The sequence below is a fragment of the Quercus robur genome, chromosome 11 (assembly GCF_932294415.1).
Source record: "Quercus robur chromosome 11, dhQueRobu3.1, whole genome shotgun sequence".
NCBI classification, from domain to species: domain Eukaryota; kingdom Viridiplantae; phylum Streptophyta; class Magnoliopsida; order Fagales; family Fagaceae; genus Quercus; species Quercus robur.
In genome coordinates this window covers 42,177,047-42,201,110 of record NC_065544.1, presented here as the reverse complement: position 1 = coordinate 42,201,110, position 24,064 = coordinate 42,177,047, and the positions used below count along the sequence as shown (strand labels likewise).

General features: G+C 39.4%; 2 protein-coding genes across 2 annotated transcripts; one reads left to right on the top strand and one right to left on the bottom strand.

Annotated features, from left to right (window-relative positions):
* Window positions 1-9,063: 9,063 nt before the first annotated feature.
* On the bottom strand, window positions 9,064-9,669 carry LOC126705052 (allene oxide synthase-like). Its single transcript, XM_050404010.1, has one exon. It carries the CDS (start codon window positions 9,667-9,669, stop codon window positions 9,064-9,066), a length of 606 nt encoding a protein of 201 aa, XP_050259967.1.
* A 2,769-nt stretch (window positions 9,670-12,438) lies between these two features.
* Window positions 12,439-13,893, top strand: LOC126705050 (uncharacterized). Its single transcript, XM_050404009.1, has 4 exons — window positions 12,439-12,756; window positions 13,006-13,089; window positions 13,192-13,260; window positions 13,687-13,893. Exons 1-4 carry the CDS (start codon window positions 12,439-12,441, stop codon window positions 13,891-13,893), a joined length of 678 nt encoding a protein of 225 aa, XP_050259966.1.
* The last annotated feature ends 10,171 nt before the right edge of the window (window positions 13,894-24,064 follow it).

The following is a 24,064-nucleotide window of genomic DNA, read 5'->3' as shown; positions in this document are numbered from 1 at the left end:
GATACATGAGCCCTGCCCCTCACATGAGGGTAAACCCTAAAAGGGAAGAACTCATATATCTGATACATGGTATACCTCCTCCAAATAAACTAATTCTATGTGCGTATGTCGAACCTAAAATACACATCCCTAGCACTTACAACTTCAAAGAGTTAAAGGTTAGTTGAATCTATGTCTTGGAATGCTTTCCTTGGTACAAAGAATGATTTGCAATTTTTCGTCCAGTTGAGAAATCCATAGCTAACAACAATTGTCACGAACTTAATTAAAGCATGATTGGGCTTGCATAACCTTTAACCAAACCTTATTAGCTTATTTTCTCAACTTCATCAATAACCCTTCGTAGAGAAAAGACTTCCGGATCCAATTAAAATTAAATAAATAAATAACTCTTTTTATTTTATAAAGAATTTCAACCTACGACGTCCACCTCCTGATGATAACTCTTTATCATCAAACTAAGATATCAATTTGTTTTTGGTATAGGCAGGGATTGAACCCTAATTCTCTTATTCAACCCCCAAAGATTTTACCATTTGAGTTAACTAAAACATATGAATAAATAAATAGTTCAAAAATTAAAGTTCTTGTCTCTTTTTATTTTCCCAGAAAATAAAGAGTAAATATAGAGTGGATTAAGAAACAAAGGCTAGTATACAGTCATTAGCCCAATTGGCTAGAATACAAATGAGTAAATATAGGCTAGAATACAGTACATCCCTAGCACTTACAACTTCAAAGAGTTAAAGGTTAGTTGAATCTATTTCTTGGAATGCTTTCCTTGGTACAAAGAATGATTCGCAATTTTTCGTCCAGTTGAGAAATCCATAGCTAACAACAATTGTCACGAACTTAATTAAAGCATGATTGGGCTTGCATAACCTTTAACCAAACCTTATTAGCTTATTTTCTCAACTTCATCAATAACCCTTCGTAGAGAAAAGACTTCCGGATCCAATTAAAATTAAATAAATAAATAACTCTTTTTATTTTATAAAGAATTTCAACCTACGACGTCCACCTCCTAATGATAACTCTTTATCATCAAACTAAGATATCAATTTGTTTTTTGTATAGGCAGGGATTGAACCCTAATTCTCTTATTCAACCCCCAAAGATTTTACCATTTGAGTTAACTAAAACATATGAATAAATAAATAGTTCAAAAATTAAAGTTCTTGTCTCTTTTTATTTGCCCAGAAAATAAAGAGTAAATATAGAGTGGATTAAGAAACAAAGGCTAGTATACAGTCATTAGCCCAATTGGCTAGAATACAAATGAGTAAATATAGGCTAGAATATAGTCATTAGCCCAATTGGCCTTTTGCAGTGGAGACGAAACCAAATAGAATAGACAAAGCCAAAATGGGCCTTTAGTTTTCCTAGCCAGACTTTCATGTCAACACAATTCATGCCATGTGTTATGATACTTTTTTTTTTGGGTGAAAATGTCTTATGATGCTTAGCATACCAAATTGTAGATTAGGTTTAGTTACGACTGGGGTGAGGCTCAATCTCTGTCACTTGTAACAATGCTTGAGGTAGTACGTTGTGATTGACGTATAATAAAGATAATGCTAATGGTGGATTCATGTTACATTTATTTCCACTCGTCACCCTAATACTTGTGAAAGAAAATTATAAACTATTTTCTCTCTAAAAATAAAAAGTCTTTGATGGTCCTACTTTTTTACGCAAATCTTATTTACCTTTTTTTTTTTTTTTTTTTTTGAAAGAGAGTATCAACTTATGGCGTCTACTCCTGATGATAGCTCTTTATCATTAGACCAAAACACCAATCAATTTTTGATGTAGACGGGGATTGAATCCCAGATTTCTTATATAACCATCAAAGACTTTACTAATTGAGTTAACTGGAACCCACCAAATCTTATTTACTTATTTATTGAAAGTTGACAAAAAATATAATTATACCTAAAAATAGTTAGGCTTTATAAAGTAACACACAAGCACATAAGCTAAAAGACAAAAAGAAAAAAAAAAAAAAAAAGCTTAAGGAGTTAGTAAAATTAATTTTATTAATTTTGATATTATAATATAATCTATCAAGAGCTTCTAATTTTTTTAAAGTTTATTATTTATTCAATATTACTTTAATTATCTACCATAATTTTTTATTTTTTAATAATAAAATCTGGGTTTTATATGTTATGCTTGCAATATTTAACTAAATGTAGGTCTCGTTATAGAACATAATTTGGCCGTGTAATTCACTGTAAATACAATTTATTACTAACATAGTGTACTCTCATTAAAACTAGATTAAGAAGATTTCAAAAATTTTAGAATGCTACTTCGATTTCAAAAAAATGGTTTTACACAAAGTACTTTTAGTCACGTAACTTGAAGTAGTTTTTTTAGTCTATTTCTATTATCTATTTTTTTTATTTAATTTAAATTTTTTTATAGTTCATATATAATTTTTTTTTATTGATTCGTGCACCTCACCATTCTTATGTGCTTATTTCTAGTATTTATAAAAAATAAATTAAAACTTTTGGCAGGGGCATAGCCCTCGTTAGTCTAAAATCTAAATATAAATGCATCCTTGATTAACAAGGGTAGACCTTTGTCGACCTTTCTTAAGAACCCTTATTGCCCACTAACCCTAATGGTCTCTCCCATTTTAAACGTTTTTGCAATATATATAACTGTAAGGACACAAAATCTGTAACGGCCCAGCGACGATGTTGGGCTCGCACACGGAAAGTCCCTCACAATAATATTTGTAGAGAGTGGGGTTAAAAAGCCAGCGTTGGATCACAGGATGGCATTTTGGGCCAGACTTTAGATGAACCAACATGAGATAAAGCTTTGGGCTGGATATTCAGGCCCTTCGTCCTTGTATTGAGGATGATCTGGCTCCTCGGATACTGTCCGAGGAACGGTGGTGTTGTCCCCGATTGCCCGTCGGCGGGTTTTTTAGGTGATGTCCGGCGTATATTCCTCAGACATTCTCTTTCCTCCCGTTCTTTTTTCGGGAGCTCCATCCCCCCCCCCCACCTTGGTTACATAACATTTTCTTTTATACTAGCCTACGTTTGTCGTCCTTCGTCCACGTGTAGGGTTGATCTTTCCAGGGCAGATATCTGTCCCATCAGTCTAATCCCTGAATTGTGGGAGATGGTCCATAAAGCCTAAAAATCCGGCTCTGTGTGGGGCGATGTCATGTCAATGAAGGATATTTAAAGACTATTTCCTTGAGATATTTTCTGATCTTTCAAGTCTGCCTGTATCCCATTCTCGTCAATGGGGTTCTGGGCTTTCCGAGGACTGAGCGGTCCTCGGACGTACCTTTGAACCACACCGGGCTCACTATTTTTGGGCTTGGGCCCGGGCCTTCTTTAGTTTGGTGATCTGTGGACTCCCCATAAGCGAGCGAGCCGGGCCCATAGACTGTTGGGCCCCACAATAGCCCCTCAAAACCCTGCTGTCCAACGTCTTAGTTGGAAAGGTGGGTTTTGGTAATACCGAGCCTTGACCGCGGCTCATTTAATTCGGCCCTTGATCAACGTTGATGACTCTTCACCTCCACGAGGGATGCGCCGGTCTACGAGCCGTTTTTCCTGGATTTATGTACGTTGCCGTTATGCCGCGTGGTTATCTGCAACGTGCCTTTAATCTCCTACCATTTACGAGACCTTCTAGATGTAACGGTTACCGATGGTGTGGGAAAACGAAGCGGCGCGTTATACTCTGGATTTCCCTGAGGATCTGAGTGTGTCACATACCCTTTTCTTCGTTCCCTATATAAAGGGAGAAGACGGGGTGACCTTTCCATATCAGAATCCCTCATGCTCTTCCCAGAATCCACTTCCTCCATCCGGTTACTCCCTATTCAATAACACTTATCTCATAATAATTCACCATGAACAAATCCTTCTTTTCCCAGAAATACCATGTCCTGATAAAACTTGAGATGGCTCGGTCGGGGCAAGGGTGGCGGAGGCTTAAGGTTTGCCTCCCCATTCTTTTAGCCAAAATCCGAAGCAGGGACTCGTCATACCCCATTTCTGGTGTGACTGAGTCGAAAGCATCCCTTGTCATCTCCATCCGCTCTCTCATGAGCATACCTAATATGGCTCCCCTTCTCCCTCTTTTGCTCCTTTTACTTTCTTTTCATTGCTTCCCTCTTCTTCTCCTCCTTCCCGCTCATGTCCTCCATCTTCTTTTTCCCTTGCTTTTTTCAGCAACAAGAGCTTGCTGAAGTGCTTCCATGTGTTCCAATTCTTCTTCCTTGTCCTTCATTATTTTTGTATAAGGTTCTTCTCCTGATATGAGCAGTACTGAGGCAGAGATTTCAGAGAGACTTTAAAGGCGAATTCATAAGACACTTGGTGGTTTACTTAGTTATGTTACGGTTGTTGTTACTGTTTTAGCAGTTTATTTTTCGTATAGGCTTGTTTAAGCCCTTCCTTGTATGTTGTAACAATTTTTCATATTAATAAAAGTGATTGTTACTCTATTTCGTATGTATTGTTTATATATTCTAACGAATGTGAAAGCGCTGCTCGGCATAACAGTATAGCGTTTCAATCAATAATATATTAGACTAAAGTAATCGTTGATAAAAAGATGCCACGATGACTTTAACAAAATTATTATTCAACATAACAATCCGACCAGTGAGGAATGGGACTTATCTTAAAATTAGCCATGATGGGTATGAAATGCTTCGATAAGATGTAAGAAGTAGCTATCCGAGGACGTGTTACCCACCGGATGAATGGCCTCTTTAGGTTGACGATCATCAGGTTGTCCTGCCACTTTCATGATACGTGAGACTTAACCCTTTCCAGTATTTAAGCTGAAAAAATTCCTTCATTAGGACAGTTGATTTCCCAAGGAGCCTGAGTCCGAGGACTTTGCAAAACCTGGGCTTTGTTTAGGACTTATACGTTTTATCTTATGTACTTGATTCTTCCCTTAGGCTTGAGTCCGAGGCTTGTGTCTTTGTCGGTACTTGACTTTCCCTTTTAACTTGAGTCCGAGGACCATGCAAGCCTTAGGTTCTGTCCAAGACCAATGTCTGCATCAGTACTTGGTTTTCCCTTTTAACTTGAGTCCGAGGACCATGCAAGCCTTAGGTTCTGTCCAAGACCAATGTCTGCGTCAGTACTTGGTTTTCCCTTTTAACTTGAGTCCGAGGACCATGCAAGTCTTAGGTTCTGTCCAAGACCAACGTCTGCATCAGTACTTGGTTTTCCCTTTTAACTTGAGTCCGAGGACCATGCAAGTCTTAGGTTCTGTCCAAGACCAACGTCTGCATCAGTACTTGGTTTTCCCTTTTAACTTGAGTCCGAGGACCATGCAAGCCTTAGGTTCTGTCCAAGACCAATGTACTGACGAGCATTTCTTGAGGTGCCAAACAGGGTGTCCCTGGGCCTTCACGCAAAGCGGGCCTGGGCCGCGAATTCAATGGACCCGCAGATTAAGAGATATTTCTGCAACCTCTGGCCATGCAGTACTTCTCTGACGCCCCAAGGATCGAGGCGCGCCTTTACAAGGCTCTTTGAATCTCTTGGCTGCAGTTGACGTTGGAAGTTGGGCCAAGACTACTTTGTCTGTAGTGCTCCTTGGGACGCCGCATGAGTTGACTGCCATCATCTTGTCTTTTCAAATAAATAGGAGGAAGAAAAAGTTGCTTTATATATATACACCCCTCCTTTTGGTTTTCTCTTACATCACGCCTTCCATATCCGGAGTCCTCCTTTCTTGGCATAACATGTTGAAAACGAGGGTTGGGAAGAAAGAACTTCCTCCGCCGCAGAAGCGCCGTGTCTTCATGAGGTTTATAACAGTAAGGTATGGGCACAGGAAGCACAAGTTCAAGGGAGTACTCCATCTCCACCGAGAGGGAAAGGAATCTTCCCCTCTTTCAGTCAAAATCCGAAGCAGGTTCTGTCCTTGCCAGAGTTTTGGTGCGGCAGAAGAAGGGTTTTTCCCCATCAGCGCCTCTGCTTTGCGGTAGGCATATATTTAGAGAAAGCCCCACCACCTCCAACTCCCTACACCTTTTCTTCAATGGTGTCAGGTTCAAGTTGGGTCTCTTTGGCTGCCTGAGTTATGGGCAGGCAAAGATGCGGGGGAAGAATAAGGTCTCGGAGCTGTAGCCAACCTCTCCTCCGACATACCTCCTCGGCTTTCTACAGCTTTCTTGTATTTTTCTTTTTCTTGCTTATGTAGTAGGCTTCGACGTAGGCTGATTCCAGCTTTTCATTGTACACTGTACTATCTCTTCTTCATAATAAGAATGGAAATTTCTTTACTTGTTTTGAGCACTGTTTCTTTGACAACACTGTTTCTTGAATGGGTGTGCCCTATGTGTGCGTTTCTTCAAGAGTATTTAGAGCCGAATGGCTTGAAGCATAATTCAACTAACTCCAATTTATCGACAACACCAGGCATTACATCGATAATTCATAATAAATGAAACTTAAGAAAACTAACCGAGATATCAGTTGGATATTCTGTGATAAGCGCGTGAATATCGTCCAAGGCTGATGATTTCTAAGCAATCCATCTGAGCAATCGACTGGGATATAGGGGGGTTCCAGTGGTGTCTTCATTGTACTTGGTTTCCCCATAGGCTTGGGTCCGAGGACCATGCAAGGCCTTGGTTTTGTCCATTACTTTTAAGACGTCTTCCTCTTTGTACTTGGTTTCCCCATAGGCTTGGGTCCGAGGACCATGCAAGGCCTTGGTTCTGTCCATTACTTTTAAGACGTCTTCCTCTTTGTACTTGGTTTCCCCATAGGCTTGGGTCCGAGGACCATGCAAGGCCTTGGTTCTGTCCATTACTTTTAAGATGTCTTCATCTTTGTACTTGGTTTCCCCATAGGCTTGGGTCCGAGGACCATGCAAGGCCTTGGTTCTGTCCATTACTTTTAAGATGTCTTCGTCTTTGTACTTGGTTTCCCCATAGGCTTGGGTCCGAGGACCATGCAAGGCCTTGGTTCTGTCCATTACTTTTAAGATGTCTTCATCTTTGTACTTGGTTTCCCCATAGGCTTGGGTCCGAGGACCATGCAAGGCCTTGGTTCTGTCCATTACTTTTAAGATGTCTTCATCTTTGTACTTGGTTTCCCCATAAGCTTGGGTCCGAGGACCATGCAAGGCCTTGGTTTTGTCCATTACTTTTAAGATGTCTTCGTCTTTGTACTTGGTTTCCCCATAGGCTTGGGTCCGAGGACCATGCAAGGCCTTGGTTTTGTCCATTACTTTTAAGATGTCTTCATCTTTGTACTTGGTTTCCCCATAGGCTTGGGTCCAAGGACCATGCAAGGCCTTGGTTCTGTCCATTACTTTTAAGATATCTTCATCTTTGTACTTGGTTTCCCCATAGGCTTGGGTCCGAGGACCATGCAAGGCCTTGGTTCTGTCCATTACTTTTAAGATGTCTTCATCTTTGTACTTGGTTTCCCCATAAGCTTGGGTCCGAGGACCATGCAAGGCCTTGGTTCTGTCCATTACTTTTAAGATGTCTTCATCTTTGTACTTGGTTTCCCCATAGGCTTGGGTCCGAGGACCATGCAAGGCCTTGGTTCTGTCCATTACTTTTAAGATATCAGCCCCTAGACCTTGGCAGGGGGGATTTGGCCTGAAGCCGGGAGCCCCTAGAGCTGTCCGCGCTGTTGACACTGCAGGGCGTAGCCCCTAGCAGAAATTCGGGTCGGAGCAATGACGGCATGTTGCCGGAGACGGAGGGAATTCCACAAACCTCAGCTGGCTAGAGAGTTGACTCAAACACCTCCTACGCCAACGCGCAAGCTCCCCACAGACGGCGCCAATTGTAAGGACACAAAATCTGTAACCGCCCAGCGACGATGTTGGGCTCGCACACGGAAAGTCCCTCACAATAATATTTGTAGAGAGTGGGGTTAAAAAGCCAGCGTTGGATCACAGGATGGCATTTTGGGCCAGACTTTAGATGAACCAACATGAGATAAAGCTTTGGGCTGGATATTCAGGCCCTTCGTCCTTGTATTGAGGATGATCTGGCTCCTCGGATACTGTCCGAGGAACGGTGGTGTTGTCCCCGATTGCCCGTCGGCGGGTTTTTTAGGTGATGTCCGGCGTATATTCCTCAGACATTCTCTTTCCTCCCGTTCTTTTTTCGGGAGCTCCATCCCCCCCCACCTTGGTCACATAACATTTTCTTTTATACTAGCCTACGTTTGTCGTCCTTCGTCCACGTGTAGGGTCGATCTTTCCAGGGCAGATATCTGTCCCATCAGTCTAATCCCTGAATTGTGGGAGATGGTCCATAAAGCCTAAAAATCCGGCTCTGTCTGGGGCGATGTCATGTCAATGAAGGATATTTAAAGACTATTTCCTTGAGATATTTTCTGATCTTTCAAGTCTGCCTGTATCCCATTCTCGTCAATGGGGTTCTGGGCTTTCCGAGGACTGAGCGGTCCTCGGACGTACCTTTGAACCACACCGGGCTCACTATTTTTGGGCTTGGGCCCGGGCCTTCTTTAGTTTGGTGATCTGTGGACTCCCCATAAGCGAGCGAGCCGGGCCCATAGACTGTTGGGCCCCACAATAACTTAAAGCCTGGTGCCAAAAAATCATACCTAGCCCCCAAAATTATATTCAATTAATTTATATAGAGCAGTGTTGCTAGAAATTATTTTTAAGGTGGTCATTAAGAAACTTAAATTATACAAACCCTAATAAAGAGATAACCTTAATATATCAATGTCACAAAAAAATGCAAATAGATAAAGTGTTACAATTTTTTTTTCTACTAACAAAGAGATAAAGAAAAAAATGGTTTGATAATAGTTAAAGTGGGAACTAAGAATGTTGACATGAGACTAATAAAGTGAGAGAGAATCTGAAATAATAATAGAAAAAAGAAAAATAGAGAGGGAGAGAGAGTATTTTTTACAACTACGAGTTGAGTCACTAAGAAGAGCAAAATTGTTGCAGCTTAAATATTATTTCTCTTGATACCCATTTTTTAAGAAAAAATGAAAATAAAATGAACAAATCCAAATACGAGTAATGAATGAAAGGATCTATAGTTGACCAAGATTAAATACCCGTGACCTTGGTCAACGAAGTAAATGTAGCTGATGACCCCAACGACAGTGTTCCAGCCTCGATTGTAAACGTATCATAACAAAGGAAAAGCTCCACCAACATTACCCTAGACAACAACAACACCAAATCTTTTCCTGGACACTGTTTATTCTCCACTGTAGGATCATAAATCTCCCTCCCATTTGTCCAATAAACATACTTTAAAAGCTTCTCTCCTTCCCCCACAAACCTATGGCCCACAATCTCCTCAGGATCCTCAAAAACCTTTGGATCTTTAGTAGCAAATGGTTGATATCCAAAGATCATCTCCCCTTTCTTGATCTCAAAAGCAGCATCATGGCTATTGACTACCAAATTTTCCTTTGCCTTACTGTATTGGAATGGAACTAGAGGCTCAATCCTCAATGCTTCATAAACCATTGACTTAGTCAATGTCATCTTATCCAACGCTGATAAAGTAACCCCACCTTCAGCTCTAACAATGGTCCTAATCTCATCACACAATTGACGGTGTAACTTTTCTCCTGCTAAGCCAACCCACTTAATCAAAGTAGGAAACAAAGTTTTCATTCCACCATAAGCATTGAAACAAACCATTGTGTAGGGTCCGAGGACTGAAGAGGATTAAAACATTAATTATTCGCACAAACACGCTTGTAGAAATGTATTAGCCCCGAGGACTTCACTGACCCAAGCATGGGAGGAAATATGGAGTAGCGCTTCATGGAAACCCATGCGGAAGAGAAAGGACCATGAGGGGGGCAATGACGGTGGGAGGAAGCTTCCTGGAGAAGTTTACCTTCCCCCTCCGCATTAAATGTCCTGGAACAAACTTATCAGTTGCATTTAATGAAGAAATGACCCCTGAACAGTATCTTCACAGCTAGCAACCCTTTCCACCACCTTCAGCAAAGTGTTGATGGGACAAGTGTCCTTAGAAACACTTGAAGGCATACAGATGGAGGGTTAGGATATGAAGAAGAGGGATATAAAAGGAGAGGAGTCTCCCAAAAATGGGGATCTGGTGTTGGGGGAAAAAACTAGAAAAAAGAGAATGTGTACAATGCATTATTTGGTGTAATACTTAAACCTTATATGCAAGAGACTAATCCTCTGATCGGCCCGGGGAGAGCTATTTTTCTTATCTTATACTTATATTAATCCTTTCTGTCATTCTAGACTCTTTAGTCTTTGACTTGAGTTTAGATTAGAATTGTACTTGAATTATTTGCACTCTCTAAAGAAATTCTATTGTCAGGCTTGAATTTGAAGGACAAGGTAACACTGCTCTAAGTGGGCTTGGGCCTTTACTTTTAGAGAGCTTACAATGGGCGTCGTCTGTGGGAATTCATCGGTAGTTCAATCTTCTTAAAGTATGGCAAACCCAAGGAATGATAGGGAGGAATCTGTGGGGTCTCAATGTGATGACCACTTTGTTAACCTGGAGCGAAGGATCATAATCCCACCCCTCTTAGGATGGAAACACAATACCCAAAGCACACTGAAAGAGTCATTCAAGAACTGGAAGTCATGTTTTGCATGAGCAAGAAGCGCGGAACCTAAAACTGGAGATTGACCATTTGCGCAAAAAGTTACGACGAAAGGAACGCAACAAGAGGGACTCAACATCTCTATCAAGTGAAGGGTCTAATGGGGGCAAATATCAAAACTACAGGCAAAGATCAACGACTCCTCCTAGTGAATCTTACTCTGTATCCTCACGAGTTGATAAATTAGAAAAACAAAGGAGAAGGCGAGGAGAAATATCATCCCCTATGAGCATGGGGAATGATGTGATGAGCAAGGCCCTTTGTCAAATTTCAAAATCACCTTTTACAAGAAGAATTGATAAAGTCAATCTTCCTCATCGTTTTATGCAGCCTACATTTACCATTTACAATGGAAGAACCAATCCTGTGGAGCATGTGAGCCACTTTAATCAGAGGATGGCTATCCACTTAAGGAACGAGGCTCTTATGTGCAAAGTTTTCCCCTATAGCCTCGAGCTTGTTGCCATGAGGTGGTTTGATCGGTTGAAGGAAGGCTCTATAAGATCTTTTGAGGAACTTACAAGAGCATTCAGAGCAAGATTCGTGATGTGTAGCAGAGTCCCGAGGCCCTTGGATTCCCTGTTGTCCATGGTGATGAGAGAAAGAGAGACTTTAAAGACCTACTTTGATAGGTATTGGGAAACGGTCAATGAGATAGATGGTGACTTCGAGGACCTTTAAGGTCGGGCTTCCAACAGAGCATGAATTGAGAAAGTCTCTGACGATGAAACCTTCTCATAGTATGCGTCAGCTTATGGACTACATTGACGAGCATAAGCAAGTTGAGGAAGATCATACCCAACGAAAAGGCAAGGCCAAAGCCTTCCCAGAGAAGAGGGATCATCAGTCGGGGGGTTATAATCAAAATCGACCTAGGAGGGATTTACCAAGGACTATAGAATTTTACATGATCATTTGGGGAAAGGCAGGGAAGTTGAAATAGTTTTTGCATCAGCCTACAAGGCAAATAGGACAGGCCGAAACTGTGTACCAAAGAGATTCTGCTTCTCGGCTAGCATTAGGTACGATTAACGTGATTTTTGCCACGCCCAGGAATGAGTTGGCCTCGTGCTCAGGAGTCATGTTCGTAGTTTTAAGTCCAGAGCCAAGAGATCAAGCCCAAGAATCTAAGGGGGCTAAACTAGAATCATCACCGACCTTAGGTTTCTTGGAGAAGGACAAAGTGGGGACTTACCAACCCTATGATGATGCCCTAATGGTCAATCTTCAGATTGGGGGGTATGATGTGAAAAGGGTCCTTGTTAACTAGGGGAGTGGAGCTAAAATTATGTACCCAAATTTGTATAAGGGATTAAATCTTAAACTTGAAGATCTAGAGAGGTATGATTCACCCTTAGTTGGATTTGATGGGAGGACTATAATCCCCCGTGGAATGATCAAGCTACCTGTTCAGGCCGATGACGAGGAGGTGCAAGTTAATTTTATCGTGGTGGAAGCTTATTCCCCCTATACAGCTATTTTGGTGAGGCCTTGGCTCCATGCTATAGGGGCAGTGTCATCCACTCTACATTTGAAGGTTAAGTACCCCACACAAGGATGAGTAGGCGAATTGGTGGGAAGTCAAGCAACAGCCGGGCTATGTTTGGTGGCTACTATTAGGCAGCATTCAATGGATAACACTTCTGTTAGGGGAGAGGAGGCCCCATAGCAGATAACATGCCCCAAGGGTGAATGTGGGGCCGAGTCACAGAAATTGCTCTTTAAAGACTCGGAGAAAGTTTTTTAAGAGCTGGAGAGGATTTTGATTAATACCAATGAGGGTAAGTATTTTCAAATAGGGGCTCGACTGCCCCCAATGGAGAAGATGGAACTGGTTGATTTTTTGAAGAGTAATGTAGATGTCTTTGCTCGGAGTGTTTATGATGCGTCGGGAATTGACCCTGAGTTTATTTCTCATCAACTGAATGTAAACCCTGGGGCTATATCCAGGAGGCAACCACCTCGACACTTTTCAAAGGAGCATGCCGAGGTAGTAAGAGAAGAGGTCAATAAACTGAAACAAGCAAGGGCAATTAAGGAAGCCTTCTATCCTAAATGGTTGGCCAATGCTGTGGTGATAAGGAAGAAGAATGGGAAGTGGCGCACATGCGTGGATTTCAAGGATTTGAACAAAGTATGTCCCAAGGATTCTTTTCATGTTCCTCGGATCGACCAACTGGTGGATGTGACGGTTGGACACCCTCGGATGAGTTTCTTGGATGCTTTTCAGGGATAACATCAAATACCTTTAGCATTGCCTGATCAAGAGAAGACAGCCTTCCAAACTCCCACTGGTTATTACCATTATCAGGTGATGCCTTTTGGCTTAAAGAATGCCAAGTCTATGTATCAAAGAATGATGACTCGGATATTCGAATTGCAGATTGGGAGAAACATTGTAGCATATATTGATGATTTTGTGGTCAAAAGTAAACAGGTCTTGAAGCACTTGAAGGATTTAAAGGAGGTATTTTCAGTGCTTAGGAAATATAAATTGCATCTCAATGCATCTAAATGCTCTTTCGATGTTAGCACAGGAAAATTTTTGGGGTATATGATTACACACCAGGAAATAGAGGTTAACCCTGATCAGATCAAGGCTATTACAGATTTGCATCCTCCTCGGAATCCCAAGGAAGTACAAAAGCTGATAGGGATGACAGATACTTTGAATAGGTTTATTTCTCGGTTAGCAAATTGATGTTGGCCATTTTTCCAGCTCCTTCATAAATAGAAGAACTTTGAATGGATCGAGAAGTGTGTAGTAGCCTTTAAAGAGTTGAAGCAATACTTGTCACATCCTCTTGTTCTCTCTCGACCCGAGAAAAAGGAGGTATTATATGCCTACATAGTAGTCACCAACCATGCAATAAGTTTGGTTTTGGTTAGAATGGAGAATGGAATGCAAAGACCTGTCTACTATATTAGCAAATCTTTGCAAAAGGAAGAAACTCAATACTTGCACTTGGAAAAAGCGGTGTTGGCCATTATACATGCTACGAGGATGCTCCTTCATTATTTCCAAGCGCATACTGTCGTGATGCTCATGTAACTTCCTCTGTAGGCATTACTACGGAAGTCCAACTATACGGGAAGAATTGCTAAGTGGGGGACCATGCCCGGGGCCTTCGATATTAAGTACTTGCCCCATGTTATTGTAAAGGAGCAAGTTTTAGCAGACTTCGTTGCAGAGTTTATTGAGGATGTTGCGAGGGATAAGGACTTAGGATCAGGTGCTTTGGTGGTTTCAATCTCTTCTCTTGCTGCTTAGGCGGTATACACAAATGGGGCGACAAACCAAAAAGGTTCTAGAGTGGGGATTTTACCAGTTTCTCTTGAGAAGCTAGTATTGGAAAAGTCCATACGGTTGGCCTTCCCGACCACAAATAATGAAGCTAAGTATGAGGCTTTATTGGCCAGGATGGCGATGGTTGTCAAGCTTGGGGGGAAAGTTGTGGAAGTGTACTCGGATTCAAGGTTGGTGGTTAAATAGGTTAATGGGGAGTTTGAGGCCATAAAGCCACGAATGCAAGAGTATCTTGACAAAGTTAGGCATGCCCAATCTTGTTTTAAGAGTTCACCTTAAGGCAAATCCCGAGAGGGTAGAACTCCCATGCAAACTCGTTGGCTATGCTAGCCACCTCTTTGGGATCAAAACTACCTCGGGTCATAATCGTGGAAGACTTGGTAGCACCCAGCCGTGATGATCAACTTACAATTAGGGTACATAGCATACAGGTCGGGCCAAGTTGGATGGACCCTTTGGTTTCATTCTTAAAGGAAGGGTTGTTACCCAAAGATAAAGGTGAAGCCAAGAAGATGCGTAGAAAGGCCCTACAATATTGGCTTTCTGCGAAACAAAAGTTGTATAAACGCTCCCATTTGGGACTATACCTACTATGCATGCATCCAGAGGTTGTGGAACCCTTGTTGGAGGAGCTGCATAAGGGAATTTGTAGAAGCCACACTGGGGGAAGGTCTTTGTCACATAAAGGCTTAACCTAGGGATACTGGTGGCCCAGTATGCAGAGAGCTACCCAGGAGTATGTACGGAAGTATGATCAATGTCAAAGGTTTGCTCCGAATATACATCAACTTGGGGGAGTCTTGAATCCACTCTCGAGTCCTTGGCCGTTTACCCAATGGGGCTTGCACAAAGTGGGGCCTTTTCCAAGGGCTACTGGTAATTGAAGATGGCTCCTCGTCGGAATTGACTACTTCACAAAGTGGGTAGAAACCGAACGCCTTTCTAACATTAGGGACATGGATGCAAAGAGGTTCATTTAGAGGAAATTTTTTACCAGATTTGGGATTCCTCATACCCTAATCTTGGATAATGGACTCCAATTTAATAGCAAAGCCTTTAGAAGGTATTGTGGAGAGTTGGGTATTAGAAATAGGTACTCTACTCCAGCGTATTCACAGGGAAACGAGTAGATAGAAGTGGTTAATAAAGCTATAGTATTTGGGTTGAAGAAAAGGCTAGACGACTTGAAAGGAAGGTGGCTGGATGAGTTACCCCATGTGCTGTAGACATATTGCACCACACCTCGAAGATAACAGGAGAGACCCCATTCTCAATGACCTATGGATCCGAAGCGATCATACCCCTTAAGGCAGGTTTCCTGACCTTAAAGACTGATCAGTTTCAGGTAGACAAGAATGATCATTTGCTTGTGGTGAGTTTGGAATTCATTGACAAAAGAAGAGAGGTAGCCATGGTCAAAATGGCCCATTATCAGCAAAAATTAAGGCAAGGGTATGATAAAAGAGTTAAGGCCAAACCATTGGTATCTGCAAGTATGGTCTTAAGGAAAGTACTGGGAATGGTGAAGAATTCATCATGGGGGAAGCTGGGTCCTAATTGGGAAGGCCCATACAGAATAACGTCGGTGGCAGGTATTGATGCTTATTACTTAAAAGATCTAGATGAAAATGTAATTCCACGTCCATAGAATGTAAATAATCTACGTAAGTATTATTATTAATAATATGATAGTTTCTATTTTGACTTTCATTTATTCATTGATTGATGTTTTATTTACAAGTTGATTTTCGTTAAATTTAACCTAGATACTAAGGCTGCGTTTGTTTTGACTGAAAAGGATTTCAGGAAATCATTTTACACCAGCCTGAGTGTTTGGTAAACACAGAAAATTGGGTCAAATGGAAATCAATTTCCGCATTGACCGTAAAATACCCCTCCAAAGCCGGAAATGATTTTCAGTTTCTATTTTACCTTTAAATGAATTCTAGGATCACAGACAAAGAGAGAGAGAGAGAGAGAGAGAGAGAGAGAGAGAGGTAGAGAGCAAGAAGAGAGAGCACAGGTGGCCGCCCAGCTAAGCTCCGGCAAGCCCAGATCGTGCCGCCACCACCGCCACCCCCACCACCCAGATCACGCCGCCCCACCGCCCAAATCACGCGCCGGCCAAACACCTAAGACCCACAAACACCGGTCCACCCAGATCTTAGCCCACCCCTCCCTCATCACCGATCCACCTCTCCAATCGCCAGCCATGCACCCACGGTGAGTTTCTCTCTCATCTTCTCACTCCACCTCACCGTCAACCAGTCAAACACCTCCTCCACCTCTGCACGAACCTGATCCACCACCGCCATAGCTCGATCTGGAGCGGTATCACCATCCCTCTCTTCAATCGGTCTCACCCTCCCTCTTTTCTCCACGATGGTCTTCATCTTCTCATCTCACTTTTTCTCTCTAACCCGAACCAAACCCCCCATATATTTCTGTGTTTGATATTCTTTTTCTTTGATTTTAGATTTTGCTGTTATTGTGGTGGTGTTTTGGTGGATTTTGGTGGTAACGAAGCAATGGGGGCGGTTTTTTTCCTCTTCTCGATCTGGATTTTGGGTCCTTGGTGGTGGCGGTGGCTGGACCAAGTGCTGGCCGGGGGCTGACTTGTGTTTCCCTTTTCTGAAAATAGGTTTTTTACATGTAAGACCAAACACAAGAAATAATTTTCCGGCATAATTTTCACAACACAGTCAAACAACTGAACATGTTTTCCTTTTATGTAAAATATTTTCCCTTGAATCTATTTTACACTCAGAAATGAATTTACATCGAGCCAAACGCAACCTAAATGTTAAACAAAACCTCAGTCTTGTTCGACTTCTTGGGTCACAAGTCTTGAGTAAATTAACCCTTATGTTAAATTGGTTAAGTGTTAAATAGAACCTCGATCTTATTTGACTCCTCGGGTCACAGGCCTTGGGTAAATTAACCCTTATGTTAAATTGGTTAAGTTTTAAGCAGCTTCTCGGTTATGTTCAACTCCTCGGGTCACAGGCCTTGGGTAAGTTAACCCTTAGATGAAAATAGGAAAGGGGGAAAATGGGTTTTAGTCTAATTAGAATCCTTGGTTTCTAAGTTTAGTTTATATTAAGCAACTAAGCGGAGTTAGCCAAAAGAATTAAAGTTGAATCCTTAGAATTTCAATAAAAATTTGTATAAGCTTAGTGGATACACTGAGTGAACTCAAATTAAGTTTGAAGAAACTTAGCATATTTACAATGGCATATTTATTCATTTGAATCCGGGTAAAAAATACAAAAGAAGTAATGAAAGAGAATATCAGTAAAACCTAATCCCTATCAAGACTAATCTATGTTTTGCATTAAAAGGGATCAAGTTGCGACCTTCTTTTCTTTGTCTTTCTTCTTCCTCTTTAATTGTTCAACTTCAACAACCTCCTCTGATTCTAACTCCACCGTGGATGTGGGAGGTGGTGATGAGAATCAACAAGCATTAAAGGATCCAAGAAGATCAAAGAAGCACTTAGTCGGCTGATTCAAGAGATTTGGGCTGATTCTAACATAGGAGATTCTAAGCTTGGCCCAAAGGAAGATAAAGGCGTAATAAATTTAATCCATGCTATTGAGGGCTGATCCGGCTTAATTAGTAAAAGACTTCAAAATCTTTATCCAAGTCCTCTTGGGTGGGTTTAGGCGTTGGTTCTTCCTGTTCATTGTTAGAGGGAATGGGTTGCTCTTAGGAGTAGAGCACAGCTTAGCTATAAGAGAAGTAGGTAGCCGTGCGTCTTGAGTGTCGGATGGAGGAGGCTCGGTTAGGAACCTGGGGACAACTACATCAATTAAGGCTAGCCCCGGATCCTTTGCTTTAATCATGCGCTTGGGACTTTGGAAGCGGAATAGGCTTGAATCCGAGGATCACGTGTACTGTCCAAATTTAACCGTCTCGGTGACGAAAAATATCTGACTTTCGAATTCGGTTAAGATTTGTAAAGTTCACCAAGCTTTTATTCGGAGCAGTATGGAACTCGTCTGCAAAAGAATACAATAGGCTGTTAACTATAGAATTGTTTATGAAAAGAAAAAACAACAAAATATGGAATGAGGGCGTCCTAAGTTAGTCTAAAGGCCTTGGAAACCCCACCTAGTTCTCCATCATGGGTAGGGCAGTGCAAACCATTGTGCCACTCACCCGAGACGATGAAGAAATCTTTGTCCATGCCTTTATTCGACTCAAGTATACAAGAAATCAACCTAACAAAGGGAACTCTATACTTAAAGTAATAGCCTATGTCTTTCCCCTTCTGACTATTGTATATCCAGTTTACGTCATGCCACCTAAAGCTGGTCCCCATTTTTCAGTTTATCATATCCACACTACTGAGGACCCAAAAAAGGTTGGGAGAGCATTGAGTTAGGGATAACCTAAAATTGATAAGGAAATCCTTAGTTACCATACCTATGGAAATTTCCATCCCACTTTCTATAAAGGCGATCATATGAATAATTACTGCCCCGGGTGGTTTATTAAGGACCAACCACTCTCCTAATTTGCAATGTTGGAGTTCAACATTGTTGGAAACCCTATATTTAGCCTTAAAGGCAGCCATACCATTGGGGGTATCAACTAGTCTAGCGAATCTACCGATGTGTTCCTATAGGGTTAAAAATTAAAAGGGAGATAGAAGAAGTTTTCTTTATATAGTACTAGATGAAGAACCAAATGCACTTACGAGCACTAAAAGGGGTTTCCATCCCAAAATCTAGATCGAGAAGAGGAAAAAAACCGCCCCCATTGCTCCCATCCCCTCCTTATATAGGGGTTAAAAAATGAGCAGTAAATTTCCCCCTCATAAATTACAGAAAATAGGGACCGTAGGACCACCATCGCACCGTAGAACGTGGGGGGACAAGCAACTGCCTAGAATAATAACTGCATAATCATGGATACCGAAGCATCAAAAACGTGCAGAAGACAAGTGAAACAACGTTTTCATGTGGGAACGCAGATGGCACGTACTATCTTTCCCATTATTACTAAAACCTTCCTCTTAGAGCAATTCTTAGTAGCAAGGTTTTAGGGGGCTAATGTGTGGAGTCCGAGGACTGAAGATGATTAAAACATGAATTATTCACACAAACACGCTTGTAGAAATGTATTAGCCCCGAGGACTTCACTGACCCGAGCATGGGAGGGAATATGGTGTAGCGTTTCATGGAAACCCATGTGGAAGAGAAAGGACCATGAGGGGGCAATGACAGTGGGAGGAAGCTTCCTGGAAAAGTTTACCTTCCCCCTTCGTATTAAATATCCTAGAACAACCTTATCAGCAGCATTTAATGAGAAAATGACCCCTGAACAATATCTTCACAGCTAGTAGCCCTTTCCACCACCTTCAGCAGACTGTTGATGGGACAAGTGTCCTTAGAAACACATGGAGGCATACAGATGGAGGGTTACGATATGAAGAAGAGGGGTATAAAAGGAGAGGGTCTCCCAAAAATGGGGATCTGGAGTTGGGGGAAAAAAATTAGAAAAAAGAGAATGTGTACAATGCATTATTTGGTGTAATACTCAAACCTTACATGCAAGAGACTAATCCTCGGATCTGCTAGAGGAGAGCTATTTCTCTTATCTTATACTTATATTAATCTTTTCTGTCATTCTAGACTCTTCGGACTTTGACTTGAGTTCAGATTAGAATTGTACTTGAATTTGCCCACTTAATATTTGTAAATAGAGATTCATACTTCCCTTTTTAATACGAGTTCACACCAAATTTTTCATGTACTCTCTTACAAACTCACCTAATTGAAACACATCAAGTGACACTTTTGGTGTTACCCGACATTTTCTATTAATTATAATCTCTACTCATCCATATACTTATAAAAAAACAAAATTACTTTTCCACACCTTCTATTAGGTATATATGTGTGAGTGAAGTCTCATATTGAATAATAATGAGAAGAATGAGTAGTTAATATAACATAATTGAGTACATACCCATAAGGCTTAGTCCTTTTAGGTTAAGTGTATCTCTATAAATGTATCTCTATACGTTATGTTAATTACTTAAGTAATCTCTATATAATAATGAATATTATTTATATCTATCCATTAATTATAATCTTCCTTCAAAAAAAAAAAAAAAAAGAAGTAATCTAATCCAATTATTACAAAGCCCTAATTTATGATCTTGAATTGTGTTAAGGCTAGAATTTTAGAAGTCTCACCTGACCTTCAACAAAGGTGGCTGGAGAATGAGATAATGCTATGGCCTACGCTTCTACTTTCGTCCTTATACAGTACAATGATGGTGGGAAATTAAAATTTGTACAATTCAAACAAGCATTAAAAAAGTTACGTGCTAAATTTGCTACTGTCTTATAATAAATGAGCTTTAAAGTTTAAACCCATGTGAAACATATTCTTTATAATCCTTTTAGTTTTTTCAAGGCAATATTATAATTGAGGTCTTGGAAAGGTATGCAATTTGCGAACTGTTTTGAGATAGGAGTAGGACGCGTTTATGAAGTCTTGCATAGTGCATACACACATTTCTTCCCAGTTAGGAGACTATCAACTTCACAACTGTGTAGTGAAAAAATGTCACTAGTGATACCTTACGATAGTCATGAATTACAAATCATAATTTGTCACGGTACCACCCCCACCCCCCTTCAATTTTCTGATTTGTTGTGTATTTGTAATTTTGTAGTATCAACAATACACAATCACAATTATTTTCATATTCAATTTCACAATTTATTAATTTATACGATTATGAATGATCGACAAAAAATAATGATTCTCATAAATCAGTAATACACAATAAATATTGATTATTTACAATTATACAAGTAAGCTATTTAATTTATGATAGTGAACTTTAGCAAAAAAAAAATTATGAAAGTGAACGTGTCTTTAGAAATATTTTTGGAGCATTGTTATCATGTGATTAATTATAAAAATGAAGATAAATAAAAGTAAAAGTCTCTCCCTGATTGATGTACGTCAGTATACTCCAGTACATTGCATCTGATAAAACCTGAGAGTTTGACAATTTAAATGAAACCCTTCTAGACATGATATCTTTTTTTTTTTTGAGAATGTTCAAGACATGATATCTTGACAACAATGACTCCAAATGGCATAAGGTTAGAGCCTATGGAAACTAGACATCTAGCCTTTTTCAAGACACCAAATTTGAAGAAATCTGACCTCCGGAAGACTTCCAAACAGCAACCAAAAAACATCACTAGGCATTTTAAGAACCCTACGTAATTTTTGGCTCACTTGTCTTTGGTTAAAGAAAGTATTCAGAAACAAAAATTTTCACACCAGATAGATGTGGTAAATTTTTAGTAGTAAATAAAAAAATTATGTCAGTAATAAGTTTAGATAAAAACTAGAATAAACTTGTGATCAACTTAACTATTGTAGAAGAATATTGTGAAATTTTTTGTATTTAGAGCCTTGCTCCTTTAGTTATTATAAATCTAAGGCAAGAGTTACTTTGAATAACCTTATAAAACTAATTAAAAGAGGCACATTTGAGTTAGGTAATACAATTTGTTATTGAATTCACTATTGAAACATTGACATTAGCGATGAATAAAACATTTTCTTCTTTTTTTTGGTTGAGTCTTTAACACTAGTGATTAATCTAATACTACAATTTGTTCTGGTCTCAACAAAGCAGGTTGCGCTGAATGAGAATTTTTTACGGAAAGAATTACATTTGTGTTACATAACAAATTTTTTTTTTTTTTTAAAGAAAAGTTTCAATCTATGGCATCCGCTTCAAATTATAATACTTTATCATTACGTTAAGATACCAATCAGTTTGTGGTGTAAAGAAGGATTAAACCCCAAATCTCTTATTCAACTATCAGAGACTTTACCAGTTAAACTAATTGGAACCTACACATAAGAAAATTATTAGTTCTTCACTTTGTAAAGGTTTGGATAAGTTATTAGAATATTTTTAGTACCGGTTAAAAAGATTTTTTTTTTAAATGATTAGTCGAATAATCACGTGTACGTCTTAGTGTAAATATTGATATAACCTACAGTAATAAAAACATGCATAGCCATCACCTACTAATTAGGATTTCTATGCATTCATAAAAAAAAAAAAATGAAAAAAAAGGATTTCTATGCATATAGGAGATGCACCATCTTTGCTTCAAGAAATTTCTTGGAGTTTGTAGTGAAAGAAAGAGTCTGACGTTCATTTCTTCATTCATATTCATAGCTTAGTCTACCAAATATATATATATATATATATATTCAATATTACTAATTAAGATTTGCCCTTTTAAATGTTATGCTTTGCCCTTGGATCAGTGTTATAAGTTCTAACTTCTAATTATCAAACAATACACGTGCTTCCAAGAAATTGAACATTAAGGCACCATTTCGGTAAATCAAAAGTTAAAAAATATAAAAAAAATGTTTCTAATAATAATAAAAAAGTGGGAAAAAAAAAAAAATCACGTGCCATTAATTTGCATCAACTAAGCATCAACAAAAGATCGAAATTAGCACCCAATACTGCTTTTTGTGCAAGGGATTTACCGTATAATTTTCTTCCCAATTTCCACTTTTGTAGTCCGTTTAAAGAATTGAACCCTCATACCTAGCTAGTTACTTCTGCTCAAATTAATGGGAAATGTGCATATCTTAGTTTAGATTGGTTTTGAAGGATTTTTCAAAACAAACCGACTACCAACCCAATTTAAGCCAAAGGTTGTAATTTTTAGGATTGTAATGAATTAATTCGTTTATGAAAAATTTAGTTTGAACTTGGGAAAAAAATTGTTTTAATTATTTAATAATGTGTTTGTGAATAATCTCATGAGGATTATGGTCGATTTAGGTATATATAATATATAAGGACGCAATTTGAGTCTCTAGCCCAAAGGATAAATGAACTTAGACCCAAAAAGCCCAATACAATGAATTTGTAGAAAGTGGGTTGGAAAACTGGGCTTTAATGAATCATACAACAAGTAGAGTGGATTCAGATGACAAGAAAATGAAGATAGACTGGTTTATTCTAAATAAAGTTGTTATTGGCACAGTCCAAGGAGATCTGTTCTTGTATTTTTTTCTCAAGTTAGATTACAAGTTCAATTCTTGATTGCTGTAGTGTTTTTCTCTTAATTTCGATCCCCATCTCTCATTGCCTTTCTCCTATTTTATACTATCCCTTTACTTTCATCTTTGCCTTCCACGTGTAGGTTAGATGGTTGGTATTGATCCCTGTCACATCAGCACCTTCCTGAAGTCTCTAAAGAGTAGCTGTAAGGCTACAAACTACTGTTCATGCATTACTTCCTCATTAATGCGGTCAGAGAGTTAGCTGCAGAACATTCAATGCTGTGGCAACAGCTTTCCCTAAGATATTTCCTAGCTCCCACCCCTTCTGTACGTTTATAATGCATGTCCTTATCAATAAAACCTCCTAGAACGTCACCCTAGATGATAGGACACACATTTCAACCTCCATTTCGCCTAACTAAGGGGATATTCGTCCTCGGCCCACCTCTCCTAGCCTTTACAGTCATAGTTTTGCTCATGAAGTCCAAAGTCTTATGTCTTCCTTACTATTAACCTATTCTTGGATCACTAAGCCTCCTCAGATAAGGCTCAAGGCTTAATATATATTTGGGCCTACATGCCCACATAATATTACATACACACATAAATATAAATTACATAGACAGTATATTATATTGTATAAAATTTGTAAATAAGTTCATAATATATCAAATTATTAATTGTAATTTATTGAAAATATAAATTTTGTATTTCATAGTAAAAATAACATAAACTTTTAACAACACAAGGTTAGTAAATCAAATTGTTATATATTTCTAAATGAAAATCATTTTATTTAATTAATTCAAACAATATAATTTCAATTATAATTTAGTTATTAATTTTTATTATGAATTTCTAAAGGACTAAAAGATTTTAATCATAATGTTTATTAAATATGTAAAAATAATTAAGTGGCTTGCAAACAAGTTCAAGTTTGTTCAACAAAAATATGAATAAACTTGTGCATTTAATCCAATTTGGTGATGAGCTTAAACTTGATTTGTGTTTGAAATAAAATTATGTGAACATCAAAAGGGATGGTTAGTCCAAGAAG

Coding starts and splice junctions, on each gene's coding strand:
- LOC126705052 (XM_050404010.1), bottom strand. CDS start 9,669: ATGGTTTGTTTCAATGCTTATGGTGGAATGAAAACTTTGTTTCCTACT.
- LOC126705050 (XM_050404009.1), top strand. CDS start 12,439: ATGGAGAAGATGGAACTGGTTGATTTTTTGAAGAGTAATGTAGATGTC. Junction 13,090..13,191: donor ACTTGAAGGATTTAAAGGAG/GTATTTTCAGTG, acceptor ATTACACACCAG/GAAATAGAGGTTAACCCTGA. Junction 13,261..13,686: donor CTCCTCGGAATCCCAAGGAA/GTACAAAAGCTG, acceptor CTTCCTCTGTAG/GCATTACTACGGAAGTCCAA.